The following is a 15,048-nucleotide window of genomic DNA, read 5'->3' as shown; positions in this document are numbered from 1 at the left end:
TTGCCACTCTACGGCTCCGCGTGCCCCTCTAGTGTTCTGCTAAAGCTGGCTTCACCGCAACACGTGTATTCATATTCGCGTGCCCTCTCCTTAATGTTTAATCCTCCTAGATTATAGTAGGTGAACGTCCTGCGCGGCGCGGCGTCTCCAGAGTGTTTTGTTATGTCAGCTAAGTGGCCGAGTCTAGTCGACCAGATCTGGTCTATAAATTCGCGACTAGACGTCTCTAGGCCTAGACCACTAGACCGCGAGGCGACAAAGTTGTCTTCATCCGTTACCAGTAATTATCAGACCCATTCAACACCGAGCGCGATCTTTCCCTTTTCCCGATTCCATTAACCTTTGCCGACCGATTCTATTGTACTTTTACTCTTTGAACGCTTCTCTCTGGGTCGCCACAGGTATAAATCTTCACCTCGGCTTTCAAACACCTTCCTTATACGAACGCCAATTATCGGCCGGTGCCACTTAGGCCGGTGCGATTTAACGCATTCTGATTATTCATTAGTTTACTGGTTTTCTCTATTCCAGTTTCCTACTTGTTCCCTTGTTGGCAACCCTATTCGGCACCAGTGTGGGACAGAAAGGGAATGCGGTGGTGAAGAGAGTGTGTAATCATGAAAAATTGCTTTGTGATCGAAAAAAAGTAACCAAAGTTTGAGTAGAACATCGTGGGGGCCACCAACTACTAGTAGCGCCAAACTCCTTCCAATTTAGCCACCGCCAAAAGTTCCATTTCGAAATAGTTTTCACGTTTGACCCCAACGAGCCAATTTATTTGACAAACTATTCAATCATAGACCGAGGTCGAGAAATCAATCGCAAATAGAAAAGTATTTGGAATCGCACTAAATTAGCCGGATATCTAGGTTACGTTCGCTAGAGACCAGAGACTGATGGTGATCAGGCGCACCTTACTTTCACCCACGCCGTTGCACCTCAAGTGGCGTAAGAGCAAGGCCAAGTTTAACTAAAACAGCCACGCTTCTGTCTCATGAGCGATTGTCTCATTCCTCCATTATGTAAACAAACGTTGCGAAAGTGAAAGTCCCGCAAATAATATCTCTATTGTACTAATCAATACGTGATCGCTGTCTGCTATGATTCCATTGTTTCCGGGGAGATTTCCGGCATTGCTAATTATAGACCGTCTTCTTTGGCTGACCCTTGATGTTCCCAAGCATATCAAACATCAGAAATTCATTTCCCTGTGTTTTTTTTTTCGAAATGTACATCTTGAGGTGGAAGGTGTCATATACAATTAACTTAAGTGCCTGCATAAGATGGTATCTTAAATAAAAAGATTTGAATTTGCAGATTGCAAAAAGGCTCCATAAAATTTAGAATGCATATTTATAGGACACAGAATCATAACAAGTACAACCCCGATGCTATTGAATACCTTAAAAGAAGTTACTTACCTCAAAAACCAGTGGTGTAAGGGATTCTACTTCCTCCAACTGAGGCTTCTCGTCTACCAGGGTTTCCTCTGAACAGCCTTTATCCAATTTGCTGATTTCCTCCTCATCAGGACAATCTTGAGCAAGAATAAACGTTTCATTATCACTATCTTGTAACGACTCTTCGCCTTTTATCTCCTCCGAGTCGTGATGATCCGTCCCGCCTTCATTTCGTGAATCAACATTATCAGTGGTCTGAACCGAGTCTTCAACCACGTTGACCACTTGAGGTTCATCGCAGACCGCCACAGAAGACACATTCTGTGTTTCTCTCACATCAACTCCGACTTTAACCACGGTCACGTGGTTCAACACCTCTTCATCCGAGTGGTAATCATTAGCTACGTACCAAGATGTGGTGGAGACATCGGAGTTGGCTCTCGAAGTACTCTTGCTTCTGGGAGCCACCGCGACGTGAGTTTCCCCGGCTTCTCCATTCCCGAAACTGTTTGAAATACCCTTACACTTCTTTTGAATAAAACTCTTCACTCTTTTACTTCTGCTCAACGACTTGTTGGAACCGATTCGGTTGAAGTCGTCGATCTTGTTCAGCCCTTCGTCCGGTGTTTTCGCAAACTCTGGTCCTGCAGTCCACGCTCCTTCGGGAGAGAAACTGGCTTCTAGATCCTTGGTCCGGGCCTCTTGGCTGCGCTCGCTCGGCGTGACCTGCAACAAAAGTTGCACATGAGATCCCCTAGTCTGTAGTCTGTCATTAGGATAATATCAGTTCTGACTGCACCGGAGCACCGGAGCACCGCAGCACGCACACACCTCGTGTTCGCTGCAGGCCGGGCTACGAGCTATGATAATGCTGTAATAGGTGCTGGTAAAATAAATAAAACTGACGCATTATCCTTATGTATACGGCCGACCTTTAATTTCTGTAATTGAGAACGGTAAATACTTCTTGGGTGGTTTCCAGTAAGTGTGGACTCAAAAGTGGATTTTTAAGCTTAGATGAGAGGTTTACCATATTAGATTTTTCAGTTGTTTTTTTTTTTACTAAGAAGACAAGCTACTATTTTTCAATTAATGAGGTTTAAATAGGCTTAAAATATAACCAGGAATTCGACAGTGATTAAAGTGCATTTTTACAAGTAATGGAATACTTTTAATTTAATTCTAATTCCATAAACAAGATTTGCAAACCGAGCACATACAAGACGCTCTCTAAAACGTGTCATCTCAATCTTAAAATGCTGTAAAAACCTTTGTACTTAGAGAAAAAACCCACAGAACAGCCTTGAAACCCCTGTGTAACCAAGTTCAACTTCTACAGGTTTACGGTTACTTCTACGCTACTTATCTAAACAAACATCACTCAAACTACCTTTAAAGGGCCAAACCCATACACCAACAGCCTACTAACCAACAGCTGCAAATTTTACTGGTAAAATCAATAATCAACATGTTCACTAGCGACAAGTATCGGAGCAAATAAAAGTGAAGATCAGAAGGAGGAGACCTTCAATTACGTACGATTAGGCTAAACCTCCGATTAAACCGAAAGTGAAAAGACCTTCGACTGCCTACGATGAGGCCTCTATTATCATGTTCAAATCATTTATTAATATCGAAACATCGAACGTGTAAATGGTAGTGAAAGTGGACGTGCACTGCATAATAAAAATAGAAAAAACTTTACCCGACCCTTCCTATTTCGGAGAAAGTAAGATGGCTGTATCATCTTCGGACAATCTGTTATATCACATGATCGACAAAGGTTCCAGTTCGACCACGTTTAACTAAAAGCTTTAACTAATTACTCAAGTAGTTACACAATCTCGATCGTGAGAATCGAACTATTTATGTGACTTCTTCAAAACACTTTACCGAACGCAGCGCTTTCTTTTCCTGGTCGAAACATGAACTACACGAATTCACTTTCAATCTCTACACGGTAGAGTAGTTACGAATTAAATTCGGCGTTTTTATCGCAAAGAAATGTTTAAGTCTTTGCCGATTTGGCGAGGTGAAATTATTAAATTTACACGACACACGGTTTAGTTGCATGCAATCGTACAAAAAATATCAAAATATGCTCAACTGTAATCTGTAATTTGGTTTGAATTTCTTTTACAAGTTGTAGCTAATCAACATAAGATAAAGTGGTTATAAGACAATTTTTGAAGCTCTTCCCTTACAATAAGCTTTCCAACATCTCGGTACACCCCATCGATATATAACTACTACTGTAGTAGTTATACAGGGTGTCTCAGACCACCCGGCCGGCTTGTATAGCTCCAATATGAAAGCAAATGGAAACCTAATTGCAACTGGAACCCCCTATTTTGACCCCAAGGAATTCAGCTAAATTATTTTCAACCCCAAAAAAGCACCCCAAAGGGCAGATTTTGGGGGGTGGGGGTGGTTTTTGGGAAATTTTCAAATGTAAAGGGGGGTCGTGTTATACCTCTTTTTAAAGGTCCTTTAGTCCTGAGTATTTTAGTGGAAAAAGATTTAAATTATCTTCATCCCTATTTACAGGGTGTTCAAAAACGTACAAAAAATAGACCTTTGAACTACTTTTCACTGTAAAGAGGTGGAATTTCGTGGGGGGTTCAAATTTTGATAACACTTTAATTAATAAATGAGCTTTCAAAAAACTCTGGTTTCAACCCTTTTGCTATCTTTTTACTTATGTTACGCATTTTCAAACTTTTTGAAGTTTCAAAAGCTGTTATCTTAAAAATTTCAAATGGCAACATGGGTTTCATTACAAACCACATTGTAGCCCTTAAAATATGCTATAACTTTTGTATTTAATGTTTTTTGGTATCTTCATTGGTTAAAGAGATATAAAGAAATTAGTGTATTTTAATGTTTTATTAAATGGTATTCAAAGTGTTTGCTGTTGCAAATGTACACCACTAGGTCTCAATTAAAACAAAATCTTGTCTAAAAAAATAAAATAGTACTCAGATTGTTGATCTTGGAAGATTGATAAAGGAAAGAACACAATTGCAAATATTCTTAGTTATTTTACAATTTCATGGCTCTAATAGTGCTTTGAATGAATAATTTGTTTGAATCAGCCTACATACCGATGGACTTCTACAAATGCTTAAATTGCCTTCCATTTTGTTCCATGCAAACCCCAACTCTGTTTATGCACGTAGTACTTCTTCTCCACTATTATGGTACTGTATTGCTATTTTACTACCGCAGGTGCATTCACCTCTTTTACAGATCCAGTAAGTTTCTTATAATTTGTTTTATCTTATCAAACGTGACCAGTTTCACGCACACGCTCATTGATTTCGTGATGATTTTTTTTATTTACCAGTAGCATTTATAGACAGTATTCATTCAAAGCAATTAGAACTTTGTAATTGTAAAATAACTAAGAATATTTGCAGTTGTGTTTTTTCCTTTATTAATCCTCCAAAGTTTAACAATCTGGGTAGTATTTTAATTTTTTAACATAATTAGTTTTAATTGAGACCTAGACGTGTACATTTACAACAGCAAACACTTTGAATACCATTTAATAAAACATTAAAATACACTAATTTTGCTATATCTCTTTAACCATGAAGATACCAAAAAACATTAAATACAAAAGTTATAGCATATTTTAAGGGCTACAATGTGGTTTGTAATGAAACCCATGTTGCCATTTGAAATTTTTAAGATAACAGCTTTTGAAACTTCAAAAAGTTTGAAAATGCGTAACATAAGTAAAAAGATAGCAAAAGGGTTGAAACCAGAGTTTTTTGAAAGCTCATTTATTAATTAAAGTGTTATCAAAATTTGAACCCCCCACGAAATTCCACCTCTTTACAGTGAAAAGTAGTTCAAAGGTCTATTTTTTGTACGTTTTTGAACACCCTGTAAATAGGGATGAAGATAATTTAAATCTTTTTCCACTAAAATACTCAGGACTAAAGGACCTTTAAAAAGAGGTATAACACGACCCCCCTTTACATTTGAAAATTTCCCAAAAACCACCCCCACCCCCCAAAATCTGCCCTTTGGGGTGCTTTTTTGGGATTGAAAATAATTTAGCTGAATTCCTTGGGGTCAAAATAGGGGGTTCCAGTTGCAATTAGGTTTCCATTTGCTTTCATATTGGAGCTATACAAGCCGGCCGGGTGGTCTGAGACACCCTGTATATCGATGGTACACCCTAGTGATGACCGTAACTGAACGTAATGAAAATGTTTTTCCATGGACATTAAATGTTCTGCAATTTTACTAACATCTGAGCGACCAAGTCTATTATTCCTTCTAAGTTATCTGTGCATGTGAAAATCTTATAGTTGGATCTAAACAAACTAGTTACAATTACAAAAATTTATCTAGGGTACTTCAGCAATAGAATTTATGTACACAAATATGTAGGTTAAGTCAAGAATACAGGAATGACTCTATACCAACCCATATATTGTTGATTTTGGAAATAATGTATTTATTCTTGTTTGTATCCGTAATTGTAACGACAATGTTATTCTTACTCTTTTCGCAAGGAGTTGGTTCAAAACGTGGTCTTGTTGTTATCATATGTAATCAAAACAGCAACTACCCGATTTGAAGGCGAGCACTCTTAACCATTCGGCTACTAGTAGCATATTGTTGAAGAACATGTTAAACAGTAGACAGTCGCTTACACGATTATGACAAAGTAAATAGATTTCTTGATCAAATGAATCATGGTTTTACTATTACAATAAATTGCTGTTATTGCATAATCAAATAACCTAAATCACGTTTACACTAACAGTTATCCATTTGTATATGACCATACATCATTTCCTAACACGTCCATGTTTCCCTGACTGTTTACTTAGCCAAGGTAAGCCATAAAGCTCATGTGACTGACAGGACATTACAAGCGGATGAAGGAGCAATAATTTAATACACATGTGTAATACAGTAATACAAGAGCATTGCGTCACTGCGATTGTGCAAGTAAGTGAGGAAACGGTCTAATATTAACCCGGTAGCAGACACATCGAGTAGACAATTCAAGGCTACAGACGTCCATTCTATACAGCGTGAGCCATGTGTTGCTACGTCTATGGAGTGTTAAGCCTGATATTCGACTAAAATAACCTGTTACGTATAGTACAGCTTAATCGTCAATTTCAAACCTTAGTCACATCATCCTGGTTTAAAGCTTTTTTTACGAAAATGTAAAAGAATGTAGTCTGATTATGACTACTAGTTTCTTTGCGTGCCAATTTCCCCGATTTTCTGAATTCAAGAATGAAGCCCTGTACACACCGGAGCGATGCTTTATCGCTGGGCACGCGCGATACTATTCCTAGAATTTTATCTGCGATACTTGGGCGATAATATCGCAGCGAAAACAGGTGCTTCCACACCAGAGCGGGAAAGGGACGCGCGGGAAATCCAGTACACCTCAGAGGGTGCGGTGGTTGTGAGACTCTATAGTTGCAAAAGTGTTGTGTTATAGTTAGTGTTTGTATACACTAGGCACGAGCCTGGGATTGTTTTTCACATTACTTCAGGCTAGACCTAGGGGTTGCGGCATTACCAGTTAGATAAAATCCATAGGTGACTTGGCGGGGATCGAACCCGGGACCTCAGGGACTGAAGTCCCGCGCTCTAACCACTACGCCAGCTCGCTCCCCAATCACTTTAAGGTAAGACTGGTATGTAGATATATTTTTCAATGAGTTGACGGATCAATTAGCATTCCACCCACCTCCATTACCATTACCATTACCTACCATATCTCTAGTTCGTCTAGTCTGACTAGCAAAACCTCTACAATATGCTGTGCTATAGCTAATACAATATTGTATGAACTATTAAATAGTAATTTGAATCATCATCAAACCAGTATTAAATACGTTATTCTGTCAGCAATCACCCAACATTGGATTGACAGCGGCACTGGAAAAACTATTGATAATTCAAATCACATGTTTAAATGTTAAAATAATTAATAAATCCAAGATGTCTGAATGTTTGGGAATTCTATTGTAAATTCTTCAGAAAAACGTAGTTTAATAACAAATAATGAAGACGAACCCTATTTTAAATTTCTAGTTGCTAAAACGTGATATAAATCATAGTGCATCGGGTATGTATAAACAACTTCAAGTAAATGTTCGGTGATACACGACATGTTGTTGTTGTTTTTACACGTACAGAGAAAAGACAAAACTGAGTAGTTCATCGTTTGGCCACATTGGTATCGCCGCGATACAGCGCTGCAAACAGTGCATGCAGCGTTACCGCGATACTATCGCTACGGTATCGCATTCGCCTCGGTATCGCGTATCGCGGTTCGCTCTGGTGTGTGCGGCTCCATAAGGCTCCATGGTATCGCATGGACCACTGGTATCGCAAGAGAATTTCCAAGAAAAAGTATCGCGCCCGCTCCAGTATCGCACGGAGTATCGCTCTGGTGTGTGCAGGGCTTGACCCTGTCCAGTCGCCTGTCTCATCTTGCGATGGTGGTTACGATTCCTCCACGGCGGCGAAAGATAACACGGGCTATAAGGAATTGCGAGCTGGTCACATTATGTGAAACCATCTCATGATGACTCAAAACATCAAACTGTGCCCTCTAGCAGACATTATTACTATTACACATTATATATGGAAAACTCTATCAATCAGACCATTAAAACAACTTAGGTTCACTATAATATAAACGATACGATGAGAATACTGTATAGTATTTAGATAAAGGTTTAATTTTCTCTAATGAGTTCTTTAACTACTCTATAACAATGAAACCAATAAAAACCATAAGAATTGTTCACCTAAAAACTTTAAAAATTTTGTATTTTTTTTCTAATGATTTCAACAAGGGGGAATACCTCGATCAATAAAAAGTTTCTTTGACCAAATATTGAGGAGCTTATTGATCAGGGACAGCTGTGTCACGTCAGGAATCATCCAAACGCTGACTTTTCCAAGACGAACTGCCAGAATAATTCCCAATATCGTCGGATTTCTCCGGTAGATAACAATCAGCTGATCGGTCCACAATGGCAGAGAGTGAGAGAGAGAAAGAGCACAGACGTGCCGTACCGGTCTCTGTCCGGTCGACCGTATCAGAGGCCACTTTCATTAGTGAAAATACCTCGGGTTACGTATTGTCCGTCATGGCGTAGGTCATGGTTACCGGGGAAATGACTGGTAGGTCTGTTGACAGATGTTTGCCTTTGAGATCGTTTTACTTGTGTGACGACACTCTTTATTTTTACTACTGGGTACCTGAGTGAATATCGCACTATAGCCTAGTAATCATAAGATTTCTGGTGCGATCCTGAGCAAATTTAGTAGTTTTTTATGGTTCATAACTGGACCCCGATTTCATTGCATTGTTTTGCTTGCGTGCGTTGGTAATTTAATAAATGGTACTGGCTATTTTTAGAACGATTTTATTCTAGTCATTAACAACATTATAATCTCATTCATACAACACTCATCCTTCAGTAATTTTCGCAATAAAATAAAGAGAATAGACGAGTGACTGAATGGGTTGTCCACAAGCATTGCTACATGATACAAGTGTTTACAACTACAAGTTTTAATAAACATAATATACACAACCCGGGGAATAGGCTCAAAACGATGAAATTTAAATCTAATTTAATCGTTGTCTTGTTTCTATCTTATAGTAAAATTTACAATTTTTTTTTTTTTTTTTTACTTTTCCCGTCTAAGCATGACATGATTGGCTCTAAAAGGGAGTGAAAATACACAACTAATTTTTCCTACAGCCACCTGACAAAGTGGGCCTACTTGCACTGATTATAGTACAGAAAGTTGCTAATTGCTTGATTTACTTACTTTTGCACACTTTTTTTCCGCACTCTTTTTTTTCTACACACCAGTATTCAAACCAAACAGCATGCTTTTATTATGCACGTAAACCGTGTGCGCTTGGAATAGGTTGGCAAAACTTAAAGTAAGATTACAGTCAGCTGGTGCAGCTAATCCCATTTCGTTCAACGCTTGGATTTAACCTAACCTAAAATGATTTATTTACTGTTTGAAAGACTAATTATTTATATGCTTTATAGTAACTGTAGGAAAAATATAAAGGATCATAACTGAGTTTAACAAAGGAATCCCAAAAATACTTTATTTCCTAATTGATTTGATTTCAAGCCGGTGTGACTAAATCAACCACTGAGCACAATGATAACTTTCATTCGAAGTCACTTTATTAAGTACCTAATAACCCGAGCCATGTACGGTGCGAGCAATAGATCATACAACTCGGAATCAGCTGGCGGTGACTTCACAAACAGCTGATTGGTGATGACTTCGCATGCGCGCTGCGGCAGCTGTTGTACGCATGCGCCGGTATCAACGCCGCCATTAATATCACAATTAACCCCGCGATTAAGTGGCTTTCGGCGCGCGAATCGAGTGACTTGCACGCCGCGACCGACTACAATGCAACGGTAACACTTTCCATCACGATCATTGGATTAGTGGAAAGCAAAAGTCGAAGGCGTGTACATGTACATAGGAATAGGAGAGCGAAGTCGTGTTGGTGCATAAGTGTGAATGCCACCCTGGTTCCATAATTTAATTGTGTTGGATAAATCTGTAATCCTTCTGGATTGTTAAAAGGTATTATAAAAACTGAAATGCATTGTTGGTCTTAAGAATTAGAAGGATAATAATCATTGTCTTTAGACACACCTCGTGGTATATTACAATTAAACTAAAATAGGTTTAACTCAAATAGGAAGTTTAATTGTGTTTTATACTAAGTTTGGTTGCTGCAACGCTTTTGAAATGTCGACCATTGTTGTCGACCAAATGTCCAAAAGCGTTGGATTGCCACGGAAGTGGTCATTTTCCAAAGAACGGACAAGATTTGAAAATCTTATGGTTGGTTTTGACCAGTTTATTTACAGAATATGTTTATTCACTACTTGATTCTTGTTATTTTGGTCAATTTAAAAACTATTTTGAGCAAATAAAACTATATATTCTCTATAACTATTGATTGTTTAGAAAGATTAAAATATATCCGAAGGGTATAGTACAAATCGTAAAATAATTAAGAGTCTTATCTCAATATTTACAGTCAATCTAATCTTCGTAAATCAAATCAATTTTGTAATATATATTGTACCATTATTACCATTGTATGACCAATTGACACGGGAATTATACTTAACGGGCGTATTCCAACCCAAACGAATGTAATGTGTAATTAGTGTAGAATGAATCGTACATGTTGTGTAACTTGTTGACTAAGATCAGCTGTTTAGCCACGACCATTTATGAAAAGCCCATTGGTCAAACTCCGCTAAGTCTCAGTTTCGCACCAAATTTCTGACTTTTCCTACTATCTGACACTCAAAACAAACTATACCGTCTCTCCCACACACCAGCATGGAAACTTATTTAGTCAGGTGGGGCCTCACTGGAGCGTGTCGGGGCCCAGGGGCCCGTTTTATTAAATTATTCCGCGAGGGCCCCGGGCCCCGATAAACACAACTGCCATCATTGTTTACTCAGCACCCGCTATCCCACTATATCTCCACCACAGATAGGTTATTCGCCCCGGGCCTGTGTATCAGAACGCCACAACTGGCCGATGGAATTTTCACGCTTTGTGATTCTATACGAGGTGTGGTGTGATGTGGGGAGGATACAAGCCAATAGATTCAACGTTCTTCCTCATACATTTGTCCTCCTCATGGATCTAACGAGGGGAAGGTAGGTCATTCAGCAGTATATTTAGGTGTTCACCAACAAATTCGGCAACAAATTCTCCTCTGTAGCTGATGATGACCGGTGGAACTTGTCGAAATCAATCGCAATTGTAACTTCTTCATACATTTTTACCGTATCGTAAACCTTAACATGACGGGAACATATTGTGCACTGTTGGATAAGGCAATTCATTATTTTTTTATTTAATTAATATTAAATCTCTTTAGCCTACTAATTATTGTTACCGGTACTATAAAAATCAAATAAATAAACAGCATTACTAAAACATGGTACGTACGTCTACCCTGTGTGAGATCTACCGTCAAATAATTTGAAAACAACATTTATTGACAACGTATCTTTCTTATTCTGCGATTTAACCAAAATCATCACAACGGACAATGTACATCGTAATGAAACACCTATAGGGATATGTTTCGTGACATATTGTAGGATGATATATGTACTTTTATATAACAAATCCAACGAGCACATAAAATAAATATTAATAAATAAATTTATATTATGTGCTCGTTGAACCAATCAGACCATTGCGTCCAATGTATCTTGAAATAGATTTCTTTAAAACGAAAGATCGAGTGTGAGTGTCTATTTAGTATAGTCGCTACTAATGGCGGAAATACTTTACTCGTTATCAAAGTCAGAGGCATAGGTTATGAGGATTTAAATCTCACCGATTACTTATAATAAAATCCACATTTTAAACACAATAACTATGTTCTACGAAAACAAAGCGCTATTAGCACTTGTTTTCCCTGTTTTATTTCTTAGATTTAATTGATTCATTTATGTTGACAGTAAAAAACGGACGAATGTTGTGAGGATCTGATTCCCACGGTTTTAAGAGTTTCAGGCAAAACCCATCAAGCCCGCGTTATCATTTAGGAAATCAAACCCGACTCCCAGTCCTTTGAACTCAAACCCCAAAACACATATCGAAATGTAATAATCTGTTTCACCAATGAGAGAAGTTTTGAAGTTATACATTGTGTATATACATTTCTTTTTACTGTACAAAATTGAGTTATAGAAACAAATGAACCTACAAATCAGACTGTTAAATATAATCCTATCAACGAAAATCTCACCAAGCGGTTCTATTTTGACAAACTAATTCCTGTCATATCCAAATTTTGTATTCTAATTGATGTTTTGATTTTAAAACATTCTTATGCAGGTTGGCAATTGCTGTAATTTGAGGATTGGTATGTGCAAACTACAAGTGATACAGAATCCGAAAATCAGAATTTAAAAGTTATCTCTTACTTCCATGTTCGATTACGAGTGTAGCAATCTTACTACCATTTTGGGATACCCGAAAACAATACGCAAGATTGTTAATCATATTCAACGATTACTACTGTGTACGTTTAACTGTTTGCTTTAAACGTAAAATTAAATTGTCTACTTAAAAGTCGTCTTTAACGGAGTCGTTTTGTAATTTTGTTTTATGCGTAGGTAAGATTAAAATCTTACCTACGCATAAAACAAAATTACAAAACGACTCCGCCCTGTTAGTTTCGCCCATGTTGTATCTAACACACCGTAAACTATTCAACTACTCAAGGGCAGTGTTTAAGCTATACTTCCTATAGGAAATTATTAAAACATAGCATAGGGATTGGTAGCTGTAGGCGCTACATGCATGACCTATCAAGTACAGTATCGGCCTCTCTAGTATTATTCCATATTTGTTATAATTTGTTTGCAAAGTGGCCTTGGATCGGCGGTTATAATGTTAACAATTGATGGAATAGTACGGACGGATTATAAACTGCGTAATCAATCAAATGAGGCGATTTTTAAAAAGATATATGGTTATTTTGTTGTTTTAACGTATTAGTATGTCTTAGTTTTGTTTAAGAGATTGGTCTTGTTATTATTTAATGCGGTCATACCTTCTGCCAGCTACTCACCCCTACCTACCTATGGCTTGGCGCAACTAAGGAACTTTTTTTGGAACCCTTTGAGGGCTTAGTGCAATTAAGGAACTCTTTTGCGCAATTAATGCACGACCACCTACATAAGTATCTAGTTCCAGACTGTGAAACGGAAGAAAGATAAATAATCTTACACATTGCATATTATAGCTTATGGACTAAAATGAATTACTCACTAAAGATCCTCTTAATTGTTGTTAGAATGCTAAAAGGTCATCTCGTACACTTAATAATCAGAAGGTTTGACCCTAAAAAGTATTTTAATGGTTCGAAACTGGACCCAGGAGTCCTTGAAAAATTGAACTTTTACAAATAATTTTGGCTGAAGATATAGTTGATCTTAGTAAGAAAGCTCGATCATATACTTCACTTTAAGCCGTGTTGCACCAAATTCTTCCACTAAGTTTTCACTAACTGCGACAATTGGTTGATTTTTCTACAAAATACAGCGACTTTTCTGGCGTCCACTAGTGAAGAGACAAGTTTTCTATAAATTTTGGTTTCCCGCGGAGTGTCAGTAAAGATCAAAGAAAGTTGACAACAAAAATTGGAAGACTATTTGCTACGCTCATTGCGCAAGCAACTTGTAGAAAACTAGGGGACAACTATTCCCCCTCCACGCACGATTTTAAACTAATAACCGAGACTTGAGGACGAATCACCAGTAGCCAATAACCGTAGTGTAACTGCTAGCTTTTCTTGGGAAGGGATGGTTTGCCTGTAGTTTGTGTCACGTTTCTTGACTTTATGTCCGATTAATGAAATCAAATATTTAAAATCCCTACTGGTCATTCTCAGAAATAGATCCGACATCCTTGAGACCTAAGTCGCGTTAATTCTTTGGCAACAAGTTTTCCGCTAGTTGCTCAAATTTGTTAAGAGCAACATTTAGTTGTAAACTTTTAGTTGTAAAACTTTTGGTTGTTAACTTTTGATTGTCAACATTTAGTTGTCAACTCTGGTGTAAACGCGCCTTTTCCCTTACATGCATTCTTAAAAATACCGGTAGTTGATTGCTTGTAATAGTTTATATACTTATACAAAGTATGGCATTGTCTTTAATGATTAAGGAGTGGTAAAATTTCTACTTTTCACAATAGCAGTCACAAACGTACTCACAGGGAGAAAGCGACAGTGAAAAACCGCCCAGACTTTGGGAACGAGATTATGAAGAGGTGATTAAGAGTCTTCCTTAGTGGAAGCCATGTTGGATTTCTTCCCCATAAGAACAATGTTAACTTTGGGTCCAAATATCTCATCAGCAAATTGTCATATAATTATGGATAAGGAGTTAAATTTAAGGAATTGCGGTCCTCTAGAGATTGACGTTTTTTATTTCACAATTTTTAATTTTTATAATGAATAATTGATTATTAATTAGCTTAAAATTAAGCTAATTATTAAAAGGAAATGAAAATGGATTTTCGAAATTCAAAAACCTCAGTCACTAGTCTATTATGTTAAAAATACAAATTATAAATTTCAAAGCTATATCTTAACAAATGACGCCGTTACGTGTCCACAAATGATGTAATGTTTAACATTTTTGTTCTTATGGGGAAGAAATCCAACATGGCTACCACTAAGGAAGACTCTTAACCGATAGAATAGTTCACGGTCGGCTTGTCCAGCCTAGAAACTGACAAACGACGTTTTTAAAATAATAGTTAGATACGCTTTGCCAGGCGATGAATCGTAGGTCAGAGCTTGATTTATCTTGTGGGAAGATAAGTTGTGGTAATGGGGTGTAATTTGAATGAAACAGGACCGCGAGGACTTTAGGAAAACAAGTAAGAATCTTACATACCTTCTACGATATGGTTCATGTACAATCTTCCAAACTAGTACGTATAAACAATGTACAGGGTGAGGCAATGAGAACGCCATAATTTGTTTTAGATGTCACATGTTAATTGTTGCAACAACGAATGATCAGCTGTGCTTATAACATCCATTAAACT

The 15,048-nt window shown here is 37.7% G+C and overlaps 1 protein-coding gene across 3 annotated transcripts in view; it reads right to left on the bottom strand.

Annotated features, from left to right (window-relative positions):
• Positions 1 to 15,048, bottom strand: part of LOC128993840 (pleckstrin homology domain-containing family G member 4B-like) — a 434,838-nt gene that overhangs the window by 302,235 nt on the left and 117,555 nt on the right. For all 3 annotated transcript variants that reach the window (XM_054417888.1, XM_054417889.1, XM_054417890.1), the window contains exon 2: positions 1,422 to 2,126. In XM_054417888.1, the coding sequence (XP_054273863.1) occupies positions 1,422 to 2,126 (705 nt within the window). The remainder of the gene's footprint in view (positions 1 to 1,421; positions 2,127 to 15,048) is intronic.

The sequence above is a fragment of the Macrosteles quadrilineatus genome, unplaced genomic scaffold (assembly GCF_028750875.1).
Source record: "Macrosteles quadrilineatus isolate MER2022 unplaced genomic scaffold, UCM_ALF_1.0 Scaffold_5__1_contigs__length_97177068, whole genome shotgun sequence".
Taxonomy (NCBI): domain Eukaryota; kingdom Metazoa; phylum Arthropoda; class Insecta; order Hemiptera; family Cicadellidae; genus Macrosteles; species Macrosteles quadrilineatus.
The sequence above is the reverse complement of the archived record's forward strand: the minus strand, read 5'-3'. Positions and strand labels throughout refer to the sequence as shown.